The sequence below is a fragment of the Zasmidium cellare genome (assembly GCF_010093935.1).
Source record: "Zasmidium cellare ATCC 36951 unplaced genomic scaffold M409scaffold_58, whole genome shotgun sequence".
Classification (NCBI taxonomy): domain Eukaryota; kingdom Fungi; phylum Ascomycota; class Dothideomycetes; order Mycosphaerellales; family Mycosphaerellaceae; genus Zasmidium; species Zasmidium cellare.
Window position 1 is genome coordinate 27,204 of NW_022987002.1, and position 13,982 is coordinate 41,185.

A 13,982-nucleotide genomic window follows, 5' to 3' on the forward strand; every position below is an offset into this window, starting at 1 on the left:
TCGTGGTGTATGACCAGGCATTGTCTTGTGTTGAAGGCAATGATCATCCTGCAAGATTTTGTGAACTCGCTACCAACCATCACCACGTTGGGCCCCTTGGTGAACGGATACTCTGCTTGAATGACATGCTACCGTAGCATTTGAGATAGTTCAATGCACCGCCGGGGATTCATCCTGCACTTGAATGCGACATGGGTCATGACGCTTGAACTCCCTGCAGCACTATCGCATCGGTTTCAACTTTCTGTGGATAGTGCTGGTGCAGATCGCCTCGCCGTGGAGGAAAGACCTCAAGGCTTTCGATTCAACAACACATGACGAATAGTAAAGGTTGAGATCAGGCTCCACTCTGGCGTGGTAACATCTATATGGTGGCATCGAGACAGTAGCTTGATTACAGGTATGTCTTTGTTGTACTTGATCTAGCACTTTCCAACGCACTTGCAGTCCCTCCAGGCTGAATAAAGCATAGACCCAACTGACTGTCCCTCTGGGGACCCACGAAGATACTGCTGTCGATCTCCCCAGTTCAACGGGTTCACTGCAGGCTGCAAGATCCCGTTATTGACATGTGCAGCAATGGCACGTCTATTGTCATCTGCCCATCGAATGTAATCACCATTGAAAGTTCCTGGTGCCAATACTGCCATGCGATAGACGGCAGCTGCGAGAAGTGCTGTGCCGCTAGTCTCTCCAAACCAACTTCCATCGTTCAGGTAGTTCCTGAGGAGGCCGCTAGAGGACTCACGGCCCGCGTTCCTTGCTCCATCAATGATTTGCTTGATCCAGGACACAAGTTGATCTTGCTCTTGTCCGAGACTGCTCGCACTTCCAGACCAGTGCTGGATAGTGGCGAGAACCCGAGCCATGCCCATGGCGGCCCATACGGTTACCCGTACTCCAGATGCCCGTGTCTTTATTTCCCGACGGCCCCGGAATGATGTGCTTGTAGAACGAGTTGTCTGTCTGCAGGATGTCATGATAGTAGCCGCACTGCTGGGCCGCTTGTCGCAGGAGAGAAACGTTGTTGCCTCGAACAGCGATGTACGCTAAGAATGGGGGAGCCATGTACAAAAAGTCTGCCCAAGCTTCCCGATTGGACTCTCGCTGAGAGATGGCACCGTTTGCAAATCGAGGTACGACATTCAGCAGATGATCTCTCTGCCTCGTCGCTGCGCTGGAGTATGCCCCACCAAGCAAGATAGCGCTCACTCCCAGGGACGCAGGGTCTCCAGCGGCCCCATCGCCGTCTACCAGAGTATTGCCGGAAGTAGAAATGTGCGGCTTGGCAAAGCTCAACGACGAGATGCTCTGACTTGGACTCGGAACGCGACCATTTGGGAAGGCGTTGGGAGAGAAGACGGACAGATCAGGATCGTAGAGCTCCAGAGGTGCTTCTGCTGCCGTGCCGTACTCCCAGCTGTGAGAAGACAAATCCTTGCCTGCCCCTGTGACGGCATTGGGGTCGTATCCTATATTCACAGCCGGGCAAGCAGCACTCGCGAGGCCAAGGCCGAAGACAAGGACAAATAGGTTTGAGGAGTCCAGCATGTTCAAGTGGAGGAACCGAGAAGCAATAGACTGGAAAGATGTAGGACAAACAAACTGCCAGAAGAAAGCGAGGTTGATCATATTTGAAGGCAGTCGGTCTCATTTAGGTTTTGCGCGACAAGTCTGTCATGCACAGTGATCAAGCCCGAGTTACACCACTCACTGTGGGTCCGTCCACCCAGGTACACTTCCGGCATAACTAGCGCTGCACTCGAATATCCCATGTACAGACCATCCATCCACCTGGTAAATCTCCTCGTACCCTACATTTCCATTGCCGGCGTACGCAGGTGCGTAGCATGTGAAGTACTTCTTCCCGTTGGAGCTGTACTGAACTGCTGTGCCCCATACATTTCCAGGTCCACTGCTCAGGTAGCCATCTGCAATCTTCGCCTTGAATGTGACCTTGGACGAAGGATAGTATCCTAGATGCGAGTGAGCAGTTGGTGTTGGTGACTTTGATGCAATGCAGAAAACTAACCTGTTGTAGTGTGTCCCTCCCATTTCACATTTTGTCCGTGAGGTGAAACGTCGACGTAGTCATTTGGCCTGTTGCCGCTTCCGGAGGGGTTGTTGTCGGCAAAATATGCCATTCCGCTGCAAATGTCGCTGCCTTTGGACCAATTCACGAGCCAGAACGCGTCGGCTGAGGCATGTTGGAGCAGGCAGAGAGTAGCCACGAGAGAGATCGTTGGAGTCTTCATGTTGGCAAGACGATGCTAACTTAATTTCAATCACTCAGTTGCGACTCGAAGATCCTGTGCTAGATATATAAAATGATGGAGAGAAACAGCAGGATCTCGCAAGGCTGAGTATTGTTCAAAATGTCAAAAGCTAGGAATACTTTCATCGTAAGAAAGTCCGAGCATGCGCCAATAATGAAGAGCGAACACATCACCACTGAGCCGTGCGCAGAAGGACAGTCCAGCCAATAACGAGTTCTATCCCAGAGTTGTTCACAACCCCAGCTCCCAAGCATATCAATTGTGTGAACTTTGGGTAAGCAGTACTGCAACGCTATGCTAGGCTTTCTCACAAGGATACACAGCTGGCGTGAGCTTCCGTCGAGCTAACTTAATGACAAAGGTTGCACCTGCTAATGTGGGACGTCTAAAAAGAGCGGATAAGTGATCACGAATCACAAGCATCATCTCTCAGGCTGCATCTAAGCCTCGCTCTTCGATTTCTCTTTCTGGCGGATTGACTCTCCTCGATTTTTTCCCGGAGTCGGATTATCGTAGTTCGAGAACCGCATTACGGTGGAAGAGAATAGCGAGACTTGAGAGCACTTCGTACTGGACTATCGAAGGTGCCTTTTGATTTGCAAGTTCTACAGAGCAACTATCTAAACAGTCGCAAGCGACATCCATCTCGGCTGCCATGACCAGTGCTTTCTGCAGTCATAGACCCCCATCAATTCTGTTGTACATCCCAACATCAGCACAAGGGTAGAGATGATAGCTTTGACAGACTTACTGGGCGGCAGTAGTAACGCTTGTTGCAAGTAGCCGTATGACCAAAGCCATCATTGGAGGAAGTAAGGAGGTCGCCGTTGTCTTTGAAGCAGGAGAACTTCTTGTTGAAATTGTGGTTCACCAGTTGATCGCCGTCCCCAGCAGCCGCTCCCGTGCTCAGGCTCCCTCCGTTGCTGGCAATGTGGCTATTGAAGCTGACATTGCTGTCTGGGAATTGGAACTTCAAAGTGGTGCCTTCTACCTGTGGAAGGTCGGGGTATGGGGCCTTGATGAGATCGGACCGAGAATCTGGGCTTTGCAGATTGTGGCTGTTGGCGATGTTGCTGTAGTACAGCGCTGCTACTCCGCCGACATCTTCTGGTTGGCCACTGGCGCAGTTGGCTATGTAGATGACCTCGTTCGACGAGAATCGTTTCTCTGCGGGTGCGGCTAGAGTCTGACTTGCTAGAGCCAGAAGGGAGAGAGCACCAAAGGGGGACGAGACGAGCATGATTGCGATGGAAGTATTGTGCGAATACAACAGGGTTCAGAAGAAGCGAGAGTCGAAAGGATAGAGGGCAGAAAGCAAGATCTTGTGACTGGAGGTTCTATATATGTCCTGAAGCCGATACCCGTCGAAAGCCTCCGGAACACGGATTCTATCTGTTGACAGCCGTTACGACCAGGACTAGAGCGACCAATTTTCCCTCCTACAAACATGGTTAGGTGCATGACAAATGATCGCTCATCGGGCGGGAGAGTTGAACAGTCCGTCGAGCCGGGGCATAGCGTGGCTCTTGGATTTCGACGCTTACCGTAGTACTTCTTCTACCTGATTTGGATACAGGACCGGTCAGAGGCTGAAGAAGGGCTGCGGACGATGAGTGCGTGTCGTTGCTACCAACCAAAGGCCGGTTGTGTAACATCATAGTGCGACTCTGTCCGTAGATGCCGATGTCCGAGGAATGCAGCGAAGATTAGATGTGACAGCGAAAGTGAACATAAACGGTCTTTCATTGATATTGAGTTCACAGTATTGAGTGGACTAGCAGGCATAGCCTATTTAGGAAATAGTTCTCTGAGTTCAGACTGGAATCGTTCTCGCTCGGCACCGTTCACTCGTGATTCCCCTTGGGCAAAAGCGTCAAGCACTGTCATCTAGTGCTGAATTCAGAGTTCTGTTTTGGGAATCAGGTAGTTCAGTAAACATATCGTGACGCTATGCAACATCGTATTCGTGAGTTCCGTGAAGTTGTTCTCATAGTTTTGCTCACTAAACAGGAAGGTTCGGGTTAGTGAATGCAGCACTGGATGGGAATGCGTTTTGCTCTGGCAATGCGATGTCAACATACGGCTGATGCAAATCAGAATATATATACGATTCGGCTCCAATGGGAAGGCCATCTTTCACAAGGTTCGTCCTCTTCAAGATACTGCACTATCCATCCACTAACTCCGGCAGCGACGTTCAACACAGGTGTGACGTTCTCGGTGGATCTCCCTGCGGGTGGACACGGTCCAAGCTCGAGGGTCGGCGACGGAAGGGCGACAGGAACAGGCTTTACTAAGGCTTACACATGCTATCAGCCGCAGACTCAGGGGCAGCAAATCTATACTGTTGATGGATGGGCAGTGCACGGGATTTATTACTGCCAGTCTTAGGAACGAAAATTAGATGTGGTAGAATAACGCTTGGAGCAAAAAAGGCTCACCTGATTTCTTTTTTTGGATTTGCTCCTCTTCAGTAGCCCTTTGAACCCACCTTCCCTTGGCTGCGCGGCGAACTAACACAATGAATCAGTTCATTTTGAACTGTACTGTTGCCACGGAAGTTCATGACGTTGTGGACGGTAGAACCGATAAAGCAGACCACAGTGACCAGTGAAAGCAAGCGAAGTGCGCTAATTGCCCGACTTCGATGAAGCTCTGCAGTGCAACAAGGGGAGGAGATGAATCGTCGATATGATCAATCGAATTATAATTACATTCAAGCGAGTGACTAAATACAAAATGAAACTGCCAGCATGATAAGAAATACCACCATCCATAGCCTCTCCTCGCCACGAATCGATTGAACAGAGAATCTGTAACGCTTCGGGGCTGCATTAATTGCCGGCGTCTTTGAGCTTTGGGGCATCAGGCTTGTGTCCGACAGGCCCGGGAGCAGGGACATCGGGTCCAACATCGCGAGGTTGTGCTGGGCCTTGTGGTCTTGGTGCGTCTGGGCCAGGAGCGGGCTTCTCTTGCTTGATATCACGCACTTGTGGGTGGCTGATCGGTGGCTGTGGGGGACTCTTTGGAGGGCTCGGAGCGGCACGAGGCTCCGGCTTCTCTTGCGGTGGTGGCACAGGCTTGTCGTTCTCCGGCGTAGGAACATCTCTTGCTTGATGAGAGGCCGGTGGGGGTACTATCTTGCCGTCCTTTTGTGGTGGCGCGCTTCTGGACTGAGGGGCTGGCGGAGGTGCTGGCTTGCCGTCCTTTGAAGGTGGAACATCTCGGGGTTGAGGACCGGGTGGTGGCGCTGGCTTGTCCCCGGTCGGTGGTGCGACATCTCTAGGCTGCTGGCCCGGTTGAGGTCGTGGTTCTCCTTCTTTGGGCGGCGGCACATCCCTTTCGTGAGGCCCAGTCGGCAAGGGCTGCTCCTTATGCTTAGGGGCTGGCGGAGCATCTCTTGCGTGCGGTCCAAGGGGAGGCTGTGGTGTTGCATGCTTCTGAGGCGGAAGGTCTCTCGCAACAGGCTTCGGTGGCTGAGCTTGCTTGTATTGCTTGGCAGCCGGTGGAGCTTCTCTTGCGAGATGGCCCGGATGAGGCTCTTTCGGACCTCTGGGTGGTGGCGCTTGTCTGGGGTGGGGACGGCCTCCTGGCTTCTTGTGGTCTTTTGGAGGTGGTGCGTCCCTCACATGGGGACCGTGTGGCAGAGGCAGGTCTTCGCCCTCCTTGGGTAGGGGGAGGTCCCTGACATTGTGTGGTGCCAGGTGCTGCACCGGTTCAACAGCCTCATGTGGTGCTGCACCCATAGCGACGCCAGCAACGACGGGCACAGCAAAGATTGGATTGGTGAATGCCAAAATAGCGGCAACGGCAGTAGCGGAAAGCTTCATGTTGGACTGAGAATTGGTGAGGAATGGCTGAAAGAGTGTTGAGTGGTTGGAAGATGATGGTTCAGATTTAGCGAGGACGAGCTTACTATATACTCTATAGTAGCTTCCTGGTATTGATTCGGGGGCATCTCTCGGTCAGTACAAACTCAAGATGTGCGTAATGGAGCATGTTCCGCGCACGTCAACGCGCGTTGATGGGCATTGCTTCTTCCTTGGCGACATTGCGTGCTATTGCGCTCACGGTAGTGATCTCTGTGATTTCAGGTCTCAGTGACGACTTCGTCGCCGACTCTTCACATGTGCTTGGGCAAAAGCGGAGTTGTTCTTGAGCTGTCAGGGCCTTGGCTAGGGCACCGCATCTGCAGTCGTAAGCATCTGGCCTGTGCCTGGCAAGTCGATGAGGCACATACGTGTACCACCTGGAGTTGCGGCGGTGTATCGTAGAGCTTCAGCTGACCATTTTCTCGCAGTGCTGAACACTGGCCGGCTTTCGCGGGTCACAGTTCTTGAAGTCCGCATCGGGCTATGCAGCGTTCATACTGGGTGCCGTCAACTTTCTCTCTATGTTTGAGCATCTGGGTAGAGTGTTTCAGACGAACAATGCCGCCCGATTCGTGGTCTCTCGTCGGTGGGTCGTGCTGTGAGCGAATGTTAGTAGACATCGCACAAGACCAGAGCGGCAAAGCATCGACCTCGAGGGCGGTAGAAAGGCGGGCTTCACTTGCTGACGTCCGAACAAGCATCTTTGAGTGCGGGAATACTTCGACTTATTTCTTATAGTTTCTTGATCCCTATACGGGTATTCGTAGAGAAGTGCGCGTACAATGTGGTCCCGAAATTCAGGGCCGTGGAAGTGCCAGGAATTGCGATCAATTGAAGACTCCGCGCTGTTGCACTTCTTGTCCTAACCTCGTGCGAGCATGTTACCCTGGGAAAGTGGTGCACGAAAGTTTGGAGTCAGCGGAAGAGATCCACGTCGTTGTGTCGTGCTCCTTGTCACGAGTTGTAGTCGGGCGCCGCGCGTCGGCATCGAATCAATCTTGAGTCAAAGAAACTTCCGTTCGTGCTGCACTCGGCGTGAGACCTGGATGCTTTCCTTCACGCGCATATGATCAGCGTCTAGTATGAACGTTCTGCATCTTGTCGATGGGGGAAGGAGGTTGGCGAGGACTGTGGAAAAGGAGAAGACGTTGCTGATTACGTCAGCGGAGACAGCACGCTAGGACTAGCTCATTCCAACTTTCAGCCTCCTCCCTTCCGACTTCTTCTCCTACACCTTCTTCGCATTCCGCCTTCGTTCCAACAGGGTATCATTCATGAGCCCGAGAGCATTTGACTGACAGCGTGCTTTCGTCGTAGCCGCCGGACACTGTGACTACATCTCGCTGCCAGAACCCTGCTCCCAGTCATCATTGGGGCTGACCATGCTTTGACAATAATATGTCTCTCGACTGAACGATTATTCATCACCCATTTTCCAAATCCGGCAATTACTTCAAGCCACTCAGACAATATACTGAAGCGCTGCGACATCTACCGTCATGTCAGCTGCTCGTCTGCTGCGTACGTGCGGCCCTGCTACCTGCTCGATAGGAGTTTGCATAGTGTGGATCGTCTTGACAATCGTATGGAGAAGTACGCATGAGAGCTTTGCTTCCTGAACAGGCAGTAAGATAGTTCTATGAACGTGTGGATGCCCGGCAACAGTAACCTCTCATCGGCTATGCACATCGCAGCAGCCTTTGCTCAGCACACAATAATCCCCAGCCTCATCCGCGACAAGCCAAGCATCAACAAATGCTGACAAACGACGTTTGAGCATCCTCGCCTGCGAACGCCGGCATGATATCTCAAGATGTATCAAGTACGCCACCAAGACAAACGATAGCAGACATGATTACTGATGGTGACACACGAAACAGATCAAGATACGCTGGAAAACACCGGCTACATATATGAAGATTCGTTTCCGTCCCTCGTGTCTTTATTGCTCAACATCAAAGGGTGTTCGAAGAGATACGCAGCCATGTCTCAACTGCAAGCCATACAACTGAGAGCCGACGTCTACAACGCACCGGCAATACCAACGAACGTCACATTACCTAACGGCACTATAGGCCTGTGGCAACCAACAGTGCTGACTCTCATCTCGGGTCCTACCGAAGCCGTCCTTGTCGACACACTCTTCACCCACGATCAAGGAGTGGATGTTGCGGATTGGCTGGACGAGATCCTCGGAAACAAGACGTTGAAGTACATCTACATCACACATGGGCATGGGGATCACTGGTTTAACGTACCATATCTGAAGACTCGTTTCCCAGGCGTCTCTGCGGTGTCCACGCAGCATTCGATCGACCACATGGCAGGTCAAATCTCACCTGACGGGAGAGCCTTCTGGTATGAGCTTTTTCCAGCACAGATTGACGACGATTCTTTCAATCCCAATATTCCTGTGACACCGCTACCAGACAAGAAATTTGTCATTGAAGGACACACTCTGGAAGCGACTGACGTTGGGCATTCTGACACCGACAACACCACGTTTCTCTACGTTCCGGCGTTGGATCTAGCGGTGACCGGCGACATCGTGTACAACGACGTGCACTTGTGGATGGTTGAATCTCCTTCGCAAACTCTTCGCGATGCCTGGGTCAAGTCCCTGGATAAGCTGGAGGCTTTTGGCGCTGGCTTAGTTGTTGCTTCTCATCATCGGTTCGGAGGTCTGGATGGTGCTTTCAACATCGAAGCTACAAGAGAGTACATCACGACGTTTAGCAGACTCGTCGAGTCGTCGAAGAATGCCACCGAGCTTTATGGCAAGGTCTTGTTGGCATATCCGCAGCGGCTTGGCTTGGCCGCGCTCTCGCTGAGTTGTATGGCGCAGTTTAAGTCGTGAAATATTTTGAGAGCTTGCTTCATGGAGCTCTTGACAATGTGACTTTGAGCAACGAACAGCAATGCAAAATTGTCAGCCAGCGTATCGTCCACATCTTGATGTTTATACTATATCTCCTTTCGCGAATCTTCGCCTGCAAGGGCTGATGTAATGATCTAGATCAGAAGGCAAAGTCCAAGTCTATAGTATGCCTATGTCGTCTGTTGAGCGACGTCTTCCCTAACATTGTAACTCATGAAGATTCATCTGTCTCAATACTTGATGGCGCAAGCATTCTGTGTCTCCCCAAATCGACTGAGCTATTCTATGACTTAAACATCTTCTCGCTGCCGAGCTTTTCATCTACTGAACATGGTCTCGCTCTTCGCTTGTCGGGATGCGGACAAATGCTACGCAGACAACCGCTCCAACCAAGCTGCTCGCAAGGCTGAACCACCATATGTCGCGGAGTGCTTCAAGATCCAACGACTTGTCAATAGCATGTGTCTGGCTGCGGCCTATCGTCTCAGCAAGCGCAGTGAATACTGCCGAGGAAAGGTTTTGCGCGGTGATGAGGAGACTCCCCGCCGAGCCCTGAAATGTCCGGGGGACGTTGGAAGTGATGAAGACCGAGATCGAGGGAAAAGACAGATCTGGTCCAAATGTGCTGATGAATAGCCCCGGGAATGACAATGCCCAGTGTATGGTATTTGGTGTCTGAGGCATGAAGAAGGCTCGACCAGAAGCGAAGGCAAGCATACTTGCAATCAAGATGAAATGGCCAGGTATCACATGAAGGGATTTTGACACCAGCCATGCCGCTACGGTGCCGCCGACCCCAATTGGGATGAGATAGACTGCTGCTATAATCGGTGGCTGGTTCTGGATCGTGAGAAAGAATGTACAGGCGTAAAAGTTGCATCCTCCGACAAATGCTCCGTAGGCTAGGAAATATGCAATCATCAGGGGCTCGTGACGAACCCGGATACTTTCCAGAGTCGGTTGTCGATCAATGGTCGTTTCACGCGGCTTTCTATAATGCCGAAGAGTCCAAAGCATGCGACCCCGACAACAATGAGAGCGTATGTATAAGGGGTCCAGTTCGTCGGTACGGCCTGTGTCAAGCCAAAGATTAAGATGCCACATCCAGCTGCCAAATTTGCACCGCCCAAGTAGTCGAAGTCTCCAAGAGTTGGATTATCCGAGTCTGCCGCTTCAGGCCGTAAACGTTGTCTTGCTGGGATGCACCAACATGCTACAGCAGTGCAAATAGCTGCAAGAATGGCTATCACCGCAGACACCCATTGAAGATCCGCGGAAAGAGCACCACCCAGGACCGCACCAATCGCAAAGCCCATTGGAATCATGGCTCCCATCATCGAGAAAACTTGGTTCTTGCGACGTCCTGGCTTGTAGACACGACCAAGCATGCTCATGGCGGAGGAGCAGAGCGTCCCAACTGCTAGTTCAGACATCGCTTGGACAACGAAGTATAGTACCTTCCGAGATGGATGGACCGAGAAGCAGCCGATGACATTCCAGCAGATCGTGAGCCATACAAACGACCCCACCGCCATGTGTTTAGGATTAGCCAAGTCGGCGGCGGATCCAGACAACACCACGGAAATACCGTTGGCTACGAGAAATGCGCCGATGAGCCATGGAGAGTAGGAGAGAGGCAGACCGAGTGCGTCTACGAGTGTGATCTGGTTGACGAAGCCGTTGGCGAGGAATATGGCGAATAGCAGTTGTCCCATTGAGCAAATGGCAACAAACCCTATTTCTTCTTGGAGGGAGGACAGGCCAGGAGGGAGACTTGACTGGGGGCGCTGGATGGGTGCAGCAGAGCCTTGCGAGCCCACAGGATTGGTCCGAGAGGATTCTTCATTGTTGTTGATCGATATCCGTTGCTGAGCTATTGTCTGTAGATGGGCAGCAAGTCTTGGAAAAGTCGGTTGGATATCGTGAAATAGCATGATCAAATCGTGGCACTGGGAAGGGCAGCTTCAGAAGTACCAGATCGTGGAGGCCTTCAGTTGTATCAGTGAGGCTTGTGCGTATTTACGAGCTGACGTCGGTGACGGAGTCGGTGTCGGACTGCTGCTTGCAGAATAACTCCAGCGAGCCTGTACAGCTTGCTCTGTAGAGCAATCATTGGCCAGTCGGCCGTGAAGTGTATGGTCCACTCCGGCAACGCTATTGGGATGTCTCGAGAGTGATCGGCATTCGCTAGTGAGTCATCTTTCACTCCGGATCCGACGACCGTCAAGGGCCCAGTTCGGCCACGGAGAGTGTTGCTTCCTGCTTCCATAGTCAACCTCGTTTGCCATGGTGTATCAGCTTCATGGTAGATCGGTTTTTGTTGAGAATTGCAGTTCAACCTGTCCGCGAGCGGAGCCTCTCTACCACCAGAACGATAGAACATCACAAAGCTTTGCGACAGCGTCCCAGTCACACGCTTCCGACGAAGACAGACTTGTTCATGTGCTGTTGAACCGATGGAGGTGAAGTGCATTCTGTCGCCCTGATTATGTCCGAGAAAGTTGGTATCCTGAGCTTGACTTCATCCTTTTCCGTAGGCAGGCTTCAGCCTCGCAAGCAGTCAAGCCCGGCTCATGAACACCTCACCAGGCATCCTGTTCTGTGCCGATGAATCTTGGTCGCCGTTGATTTGAGCGCAATAAGCACCTGCCAATATCGCACTGTCAACCCTCCAGGACGGCCACTCGAAGGAGTCCCCTCCCATTATGACTTTCCACACAAAGTTCAAGCTCATGTGACTTCTGAAGTTCGTTCAATACAATTTGGAATTTTTGCGAATGCGAGAAGGCTTACTAGATCTATGAAGCCTTTTAGTAACGAGAGCTACGATTTCCACAATGGGGTGGGCAGCCGTTAAATCAGGCTTCAAACGATAGATTGCGCGAGCTGTTCTCCTATACATAGCCCCACTGGACGTACATGTCGTTTAGGCGGTTACGCATATTCTATCCGCGTCAGCTAAGTGCACACGAGCTTTGCGTAGTTTCTCTTGCGGAGCTGCAGTATGGACAAGCAAGTTCCTGGTCGGAGACACCCGGGAGTGGACGAAACCGGCGAGCAGCTGGAACACACGATTACCGTACTTTCTGTGGGATCGAAACGAAGCCAATTGACTTCACATATTGTTTGGAATCATGAGAAGATTCAACCCTCAAGACTCGTGATCGCCGTCCGGGCACTTCGAAGGGGCTACGTATCAGCAGTCAGTCTTGTCAACAAGTAGGAGCATTCAGTTCAATTTGAGCATAAAAAGCTGGAGATATCCTTTCATTCTTCATCACGCTCACCTAAGACTTCCTTCCCGAGCCCGGACCGCCATTTTCAAACTCCTTTCAAGCACGCAATCTCACATAGACTCCTCACGGAACGATGCGGATGAATTGTCTCTGTTATGGAGTGCTCATGCTCCTGAGCCAAACGTTCGTCTATGCTCAAGTTGAGCCACCCGGATTCGAAGGAAGCGGCAATCCCATATCCTCGCGAGACAGGGTTTACACTGGTGACTAGGCATCTAATACCATCACGGTGATTGATCCGAGTGAGAACAAAGTCCTTGGAACGATCCCTCTTGGAGACGGTATGCCCTTAATGTTGCTGCTGATTTTGCGATCCTGACAAGACCCTTCGCTGTAGAACGACTCGGCAACGACCTAGGACCACAGTATGTCGACACTGTCAACACCCATGGGCTGGGCTACTCGCGCGACGGCAAATACATCGTATCGCTTGCGGTCTTGTCCAACACCGTCACAGTGGTCAGAACGTCAGACAATGTTATCGTGTCCAAGAGCTACGTCGACCGAGGACCACACGAGGCCTTCTTTGCACCTGACAACCGCACTATCTGGATAGGAACCCGGGGTGTTTATTCTGTCGATGTGATCGATGGCTTCAACGGCACGCTTCTTGACAGGATCTTCACGGCCAATGGACCAAGCAAGGTACTCTTCAGCGGCAACGGCACGATCGCCTGCGTCAACCACATCTTTGATGCCATCATCAGCGTGATTGATGTTCCGAGCAAAAGGGTCATGTACAACATAACAGGCCTCGCCGACAGCTTCTCGTCAGACATGATGATCTCGGCGAACGGGGAATCGCTATGGGCAGCTCACAAGATGACTGGCCAAGTCTCGGTCATCGATCTGGCGGCTCGTAAAGTCGTCGCAATCCTGGATACTGGCATTGAGACGAACCATCCGAACTTTGCAGTGATCAATGGCACAAATTACGGCTTTGTCACGGTCGCTGGACTGAATGTGACGAAGGTGTATCGGCAGCCGACGGCGGCAGATATACCCGTGCTGGTGAAGACCATTCCCATGACTGGAATACAGCCTCATCCGCTTTGGCCGTCTCCAGACAACAAGCTTGTACGTATCGAGACTTGCGTTTACGCTGAGGTCGATTGCTGACTCGGGGGTTTCAAGATGTACGTTGCCAATCAGCACAGCGACAATATCGATGTGATCGACACCAACAGCTTGGAGATCATCGATAGCTTCAAGATCGGACAGGATACGCAGAGCCTGCTCTACATCTCTCGCGTGGTACCAGAGAATTCCACTGGCTCCAAGAGCTTGAGCAGGCAGGGTCTAGATCTTCGAGTAGAGAACCGGCTACTGCCAGTCTATCCTTGCAACAACTGCAGTCTGCCATCCAAGGGTCCCGTAAGCCCGTACGTGAACACTCCACAGGCTCTCGTCACCGTCCGACAAACCGCTGGCGTGGACATGTTCGAGATCTTGGGGAGATACCTGGTGCCCAACGCTCTGTACACGGCATCGGCACTCTGCCACTCCTGCAGCGAAGAGCAAAGGGCTCCGCTGGTGACTTTCAATGCCAGTACGACAAGAACAGGCTGCGCCTTCAATGAGCAGGTTCTGGCCTTCCTCAAATTCTTCGATGGGTACCAGATGGACAGCATTCGGGTGGTGAAGGACGACTAGTGCATTT

General features: G+C 51.9%; 6 protein-coding genes across 6 annotated transcripts; 2 read left to right on the forward strand and 4 right to left on the reverse strand.

The window, feature by feature from the left end:
• Positions 1 to 422: 422 nt before the first annotated feature.
• Positions 423 to 1,551, reverse strand: M409DRAFT_70957 (uncharacterized protein; the record flags this gene model as incomplete). Its single annotated transcript, XM_033818981.1, has 2 exons — positions 423 to 808; positions 888 to 1,551. The coding sequence occupies 2 exons, from the start codon at positions 1,549 to 1,551 to the stop codon at positions 423 to 425; spliced, it is 1,050 nt and encodes a 349-aa protein (XP_033660393.1).
• Positions 1,552 to 1,710: 159 nt separating this feature from the next.
• M409DRAFT_29978 (uncharacterized protein) lies at positions 1,711 to 3,516 on the reverse strand (the record flags this gene model as incomplete). Its single annotated transcript, XM_033809702.1, has 3 exons — positions 1,711 to 1,976; positions 2,033 to 2,270; positions 3,028 to 3,516. 3 exons carry the CDS (start codon positions 3,514 to 3,516, stop codon positions 1,711 to 1,713), a joined length of 993 nt encoding a protein of 330 aa, XP_033660394.1.
• Positions 3,517 to 5,110: 1,594 nt separating this feature from the next.
• Positions 5,111 to 6,106, reverse strand: M409DRAFT_60723 (uncharacterized protein; the record flags this gene model as incomplete). The annotated part of the gene is made up of 1 exon (XM_033814557.1): positions 5,111 to 6,106. One exon carries the CDS (start codon positions 6,104 to 6,106, stop codon positions 5,111 to 5,113), a length of 996 nt encoding a protein of 331 aa, XP_033660395.1.
• A 2,026-nt stretch (positions 6,107 to 8,132) lies between these two features.
• Positions 8,133 to 9,005, forward strand: M409DRAFT_37917 (uncharacterized protein; the record flags this gene model as incomplete). The annotated part of the gene is made up of 1 exon (XM_033810827.1): positions 8,133 to 9,005. The coding sequence occupies one exon, from the start codon at positions 8,133 to 8,135 to the stop codon at positions 9,003 to 9,005; it is 873 nt and encodes a 290-aa protein (XP_033660396.1).
• Positions 9,006 to 9,347: 342 nt separating this feature from the next.
• On the reverse strand, positions 9,348 to 11,295 carry M409DRAFT_70959 (uncharacterized protein; the record flags this gene model as incomplete). Its single annotated transcript, XM_033818982.1, has 3 exons — positions 9,348 to 9,953; positions 10,010 to 10,799; positions 11,258 to 11,295. The coding sequence occupies 3 exons, from the start codon at positions 11,293 to 11,295 to the stop codon at positions 9,348 to 9,350; spliced, it is 1,434 nt and encodes a 477-aa protein (XP_033660397.1).
• Positions 11,296 to 12,030: 735 nt separating this feature from the next.
• M409DRAFT_29982 (uncharacterized protein) lies at positions 12,031 to 13,975 on the forward strand (the record flags this gene model as incomplete). Its single annotated transcript, XM_033809703.1, has 4 exons — positions 12,031 to 12,105; positions 12,534 to 12,603; positions 12,660 to 13,399; positions 13,457 to 13,975. 4 exons carry the CDS (start codon positions 12,031 to 12,033, stop codon positions 13,973 to 13,975), a joined length of 1,404 nt encoding a protein of 467 aa, XP_033660398.1.
• Positions 13,976 to 13,982: the final 7 nt, after the last annotated feature.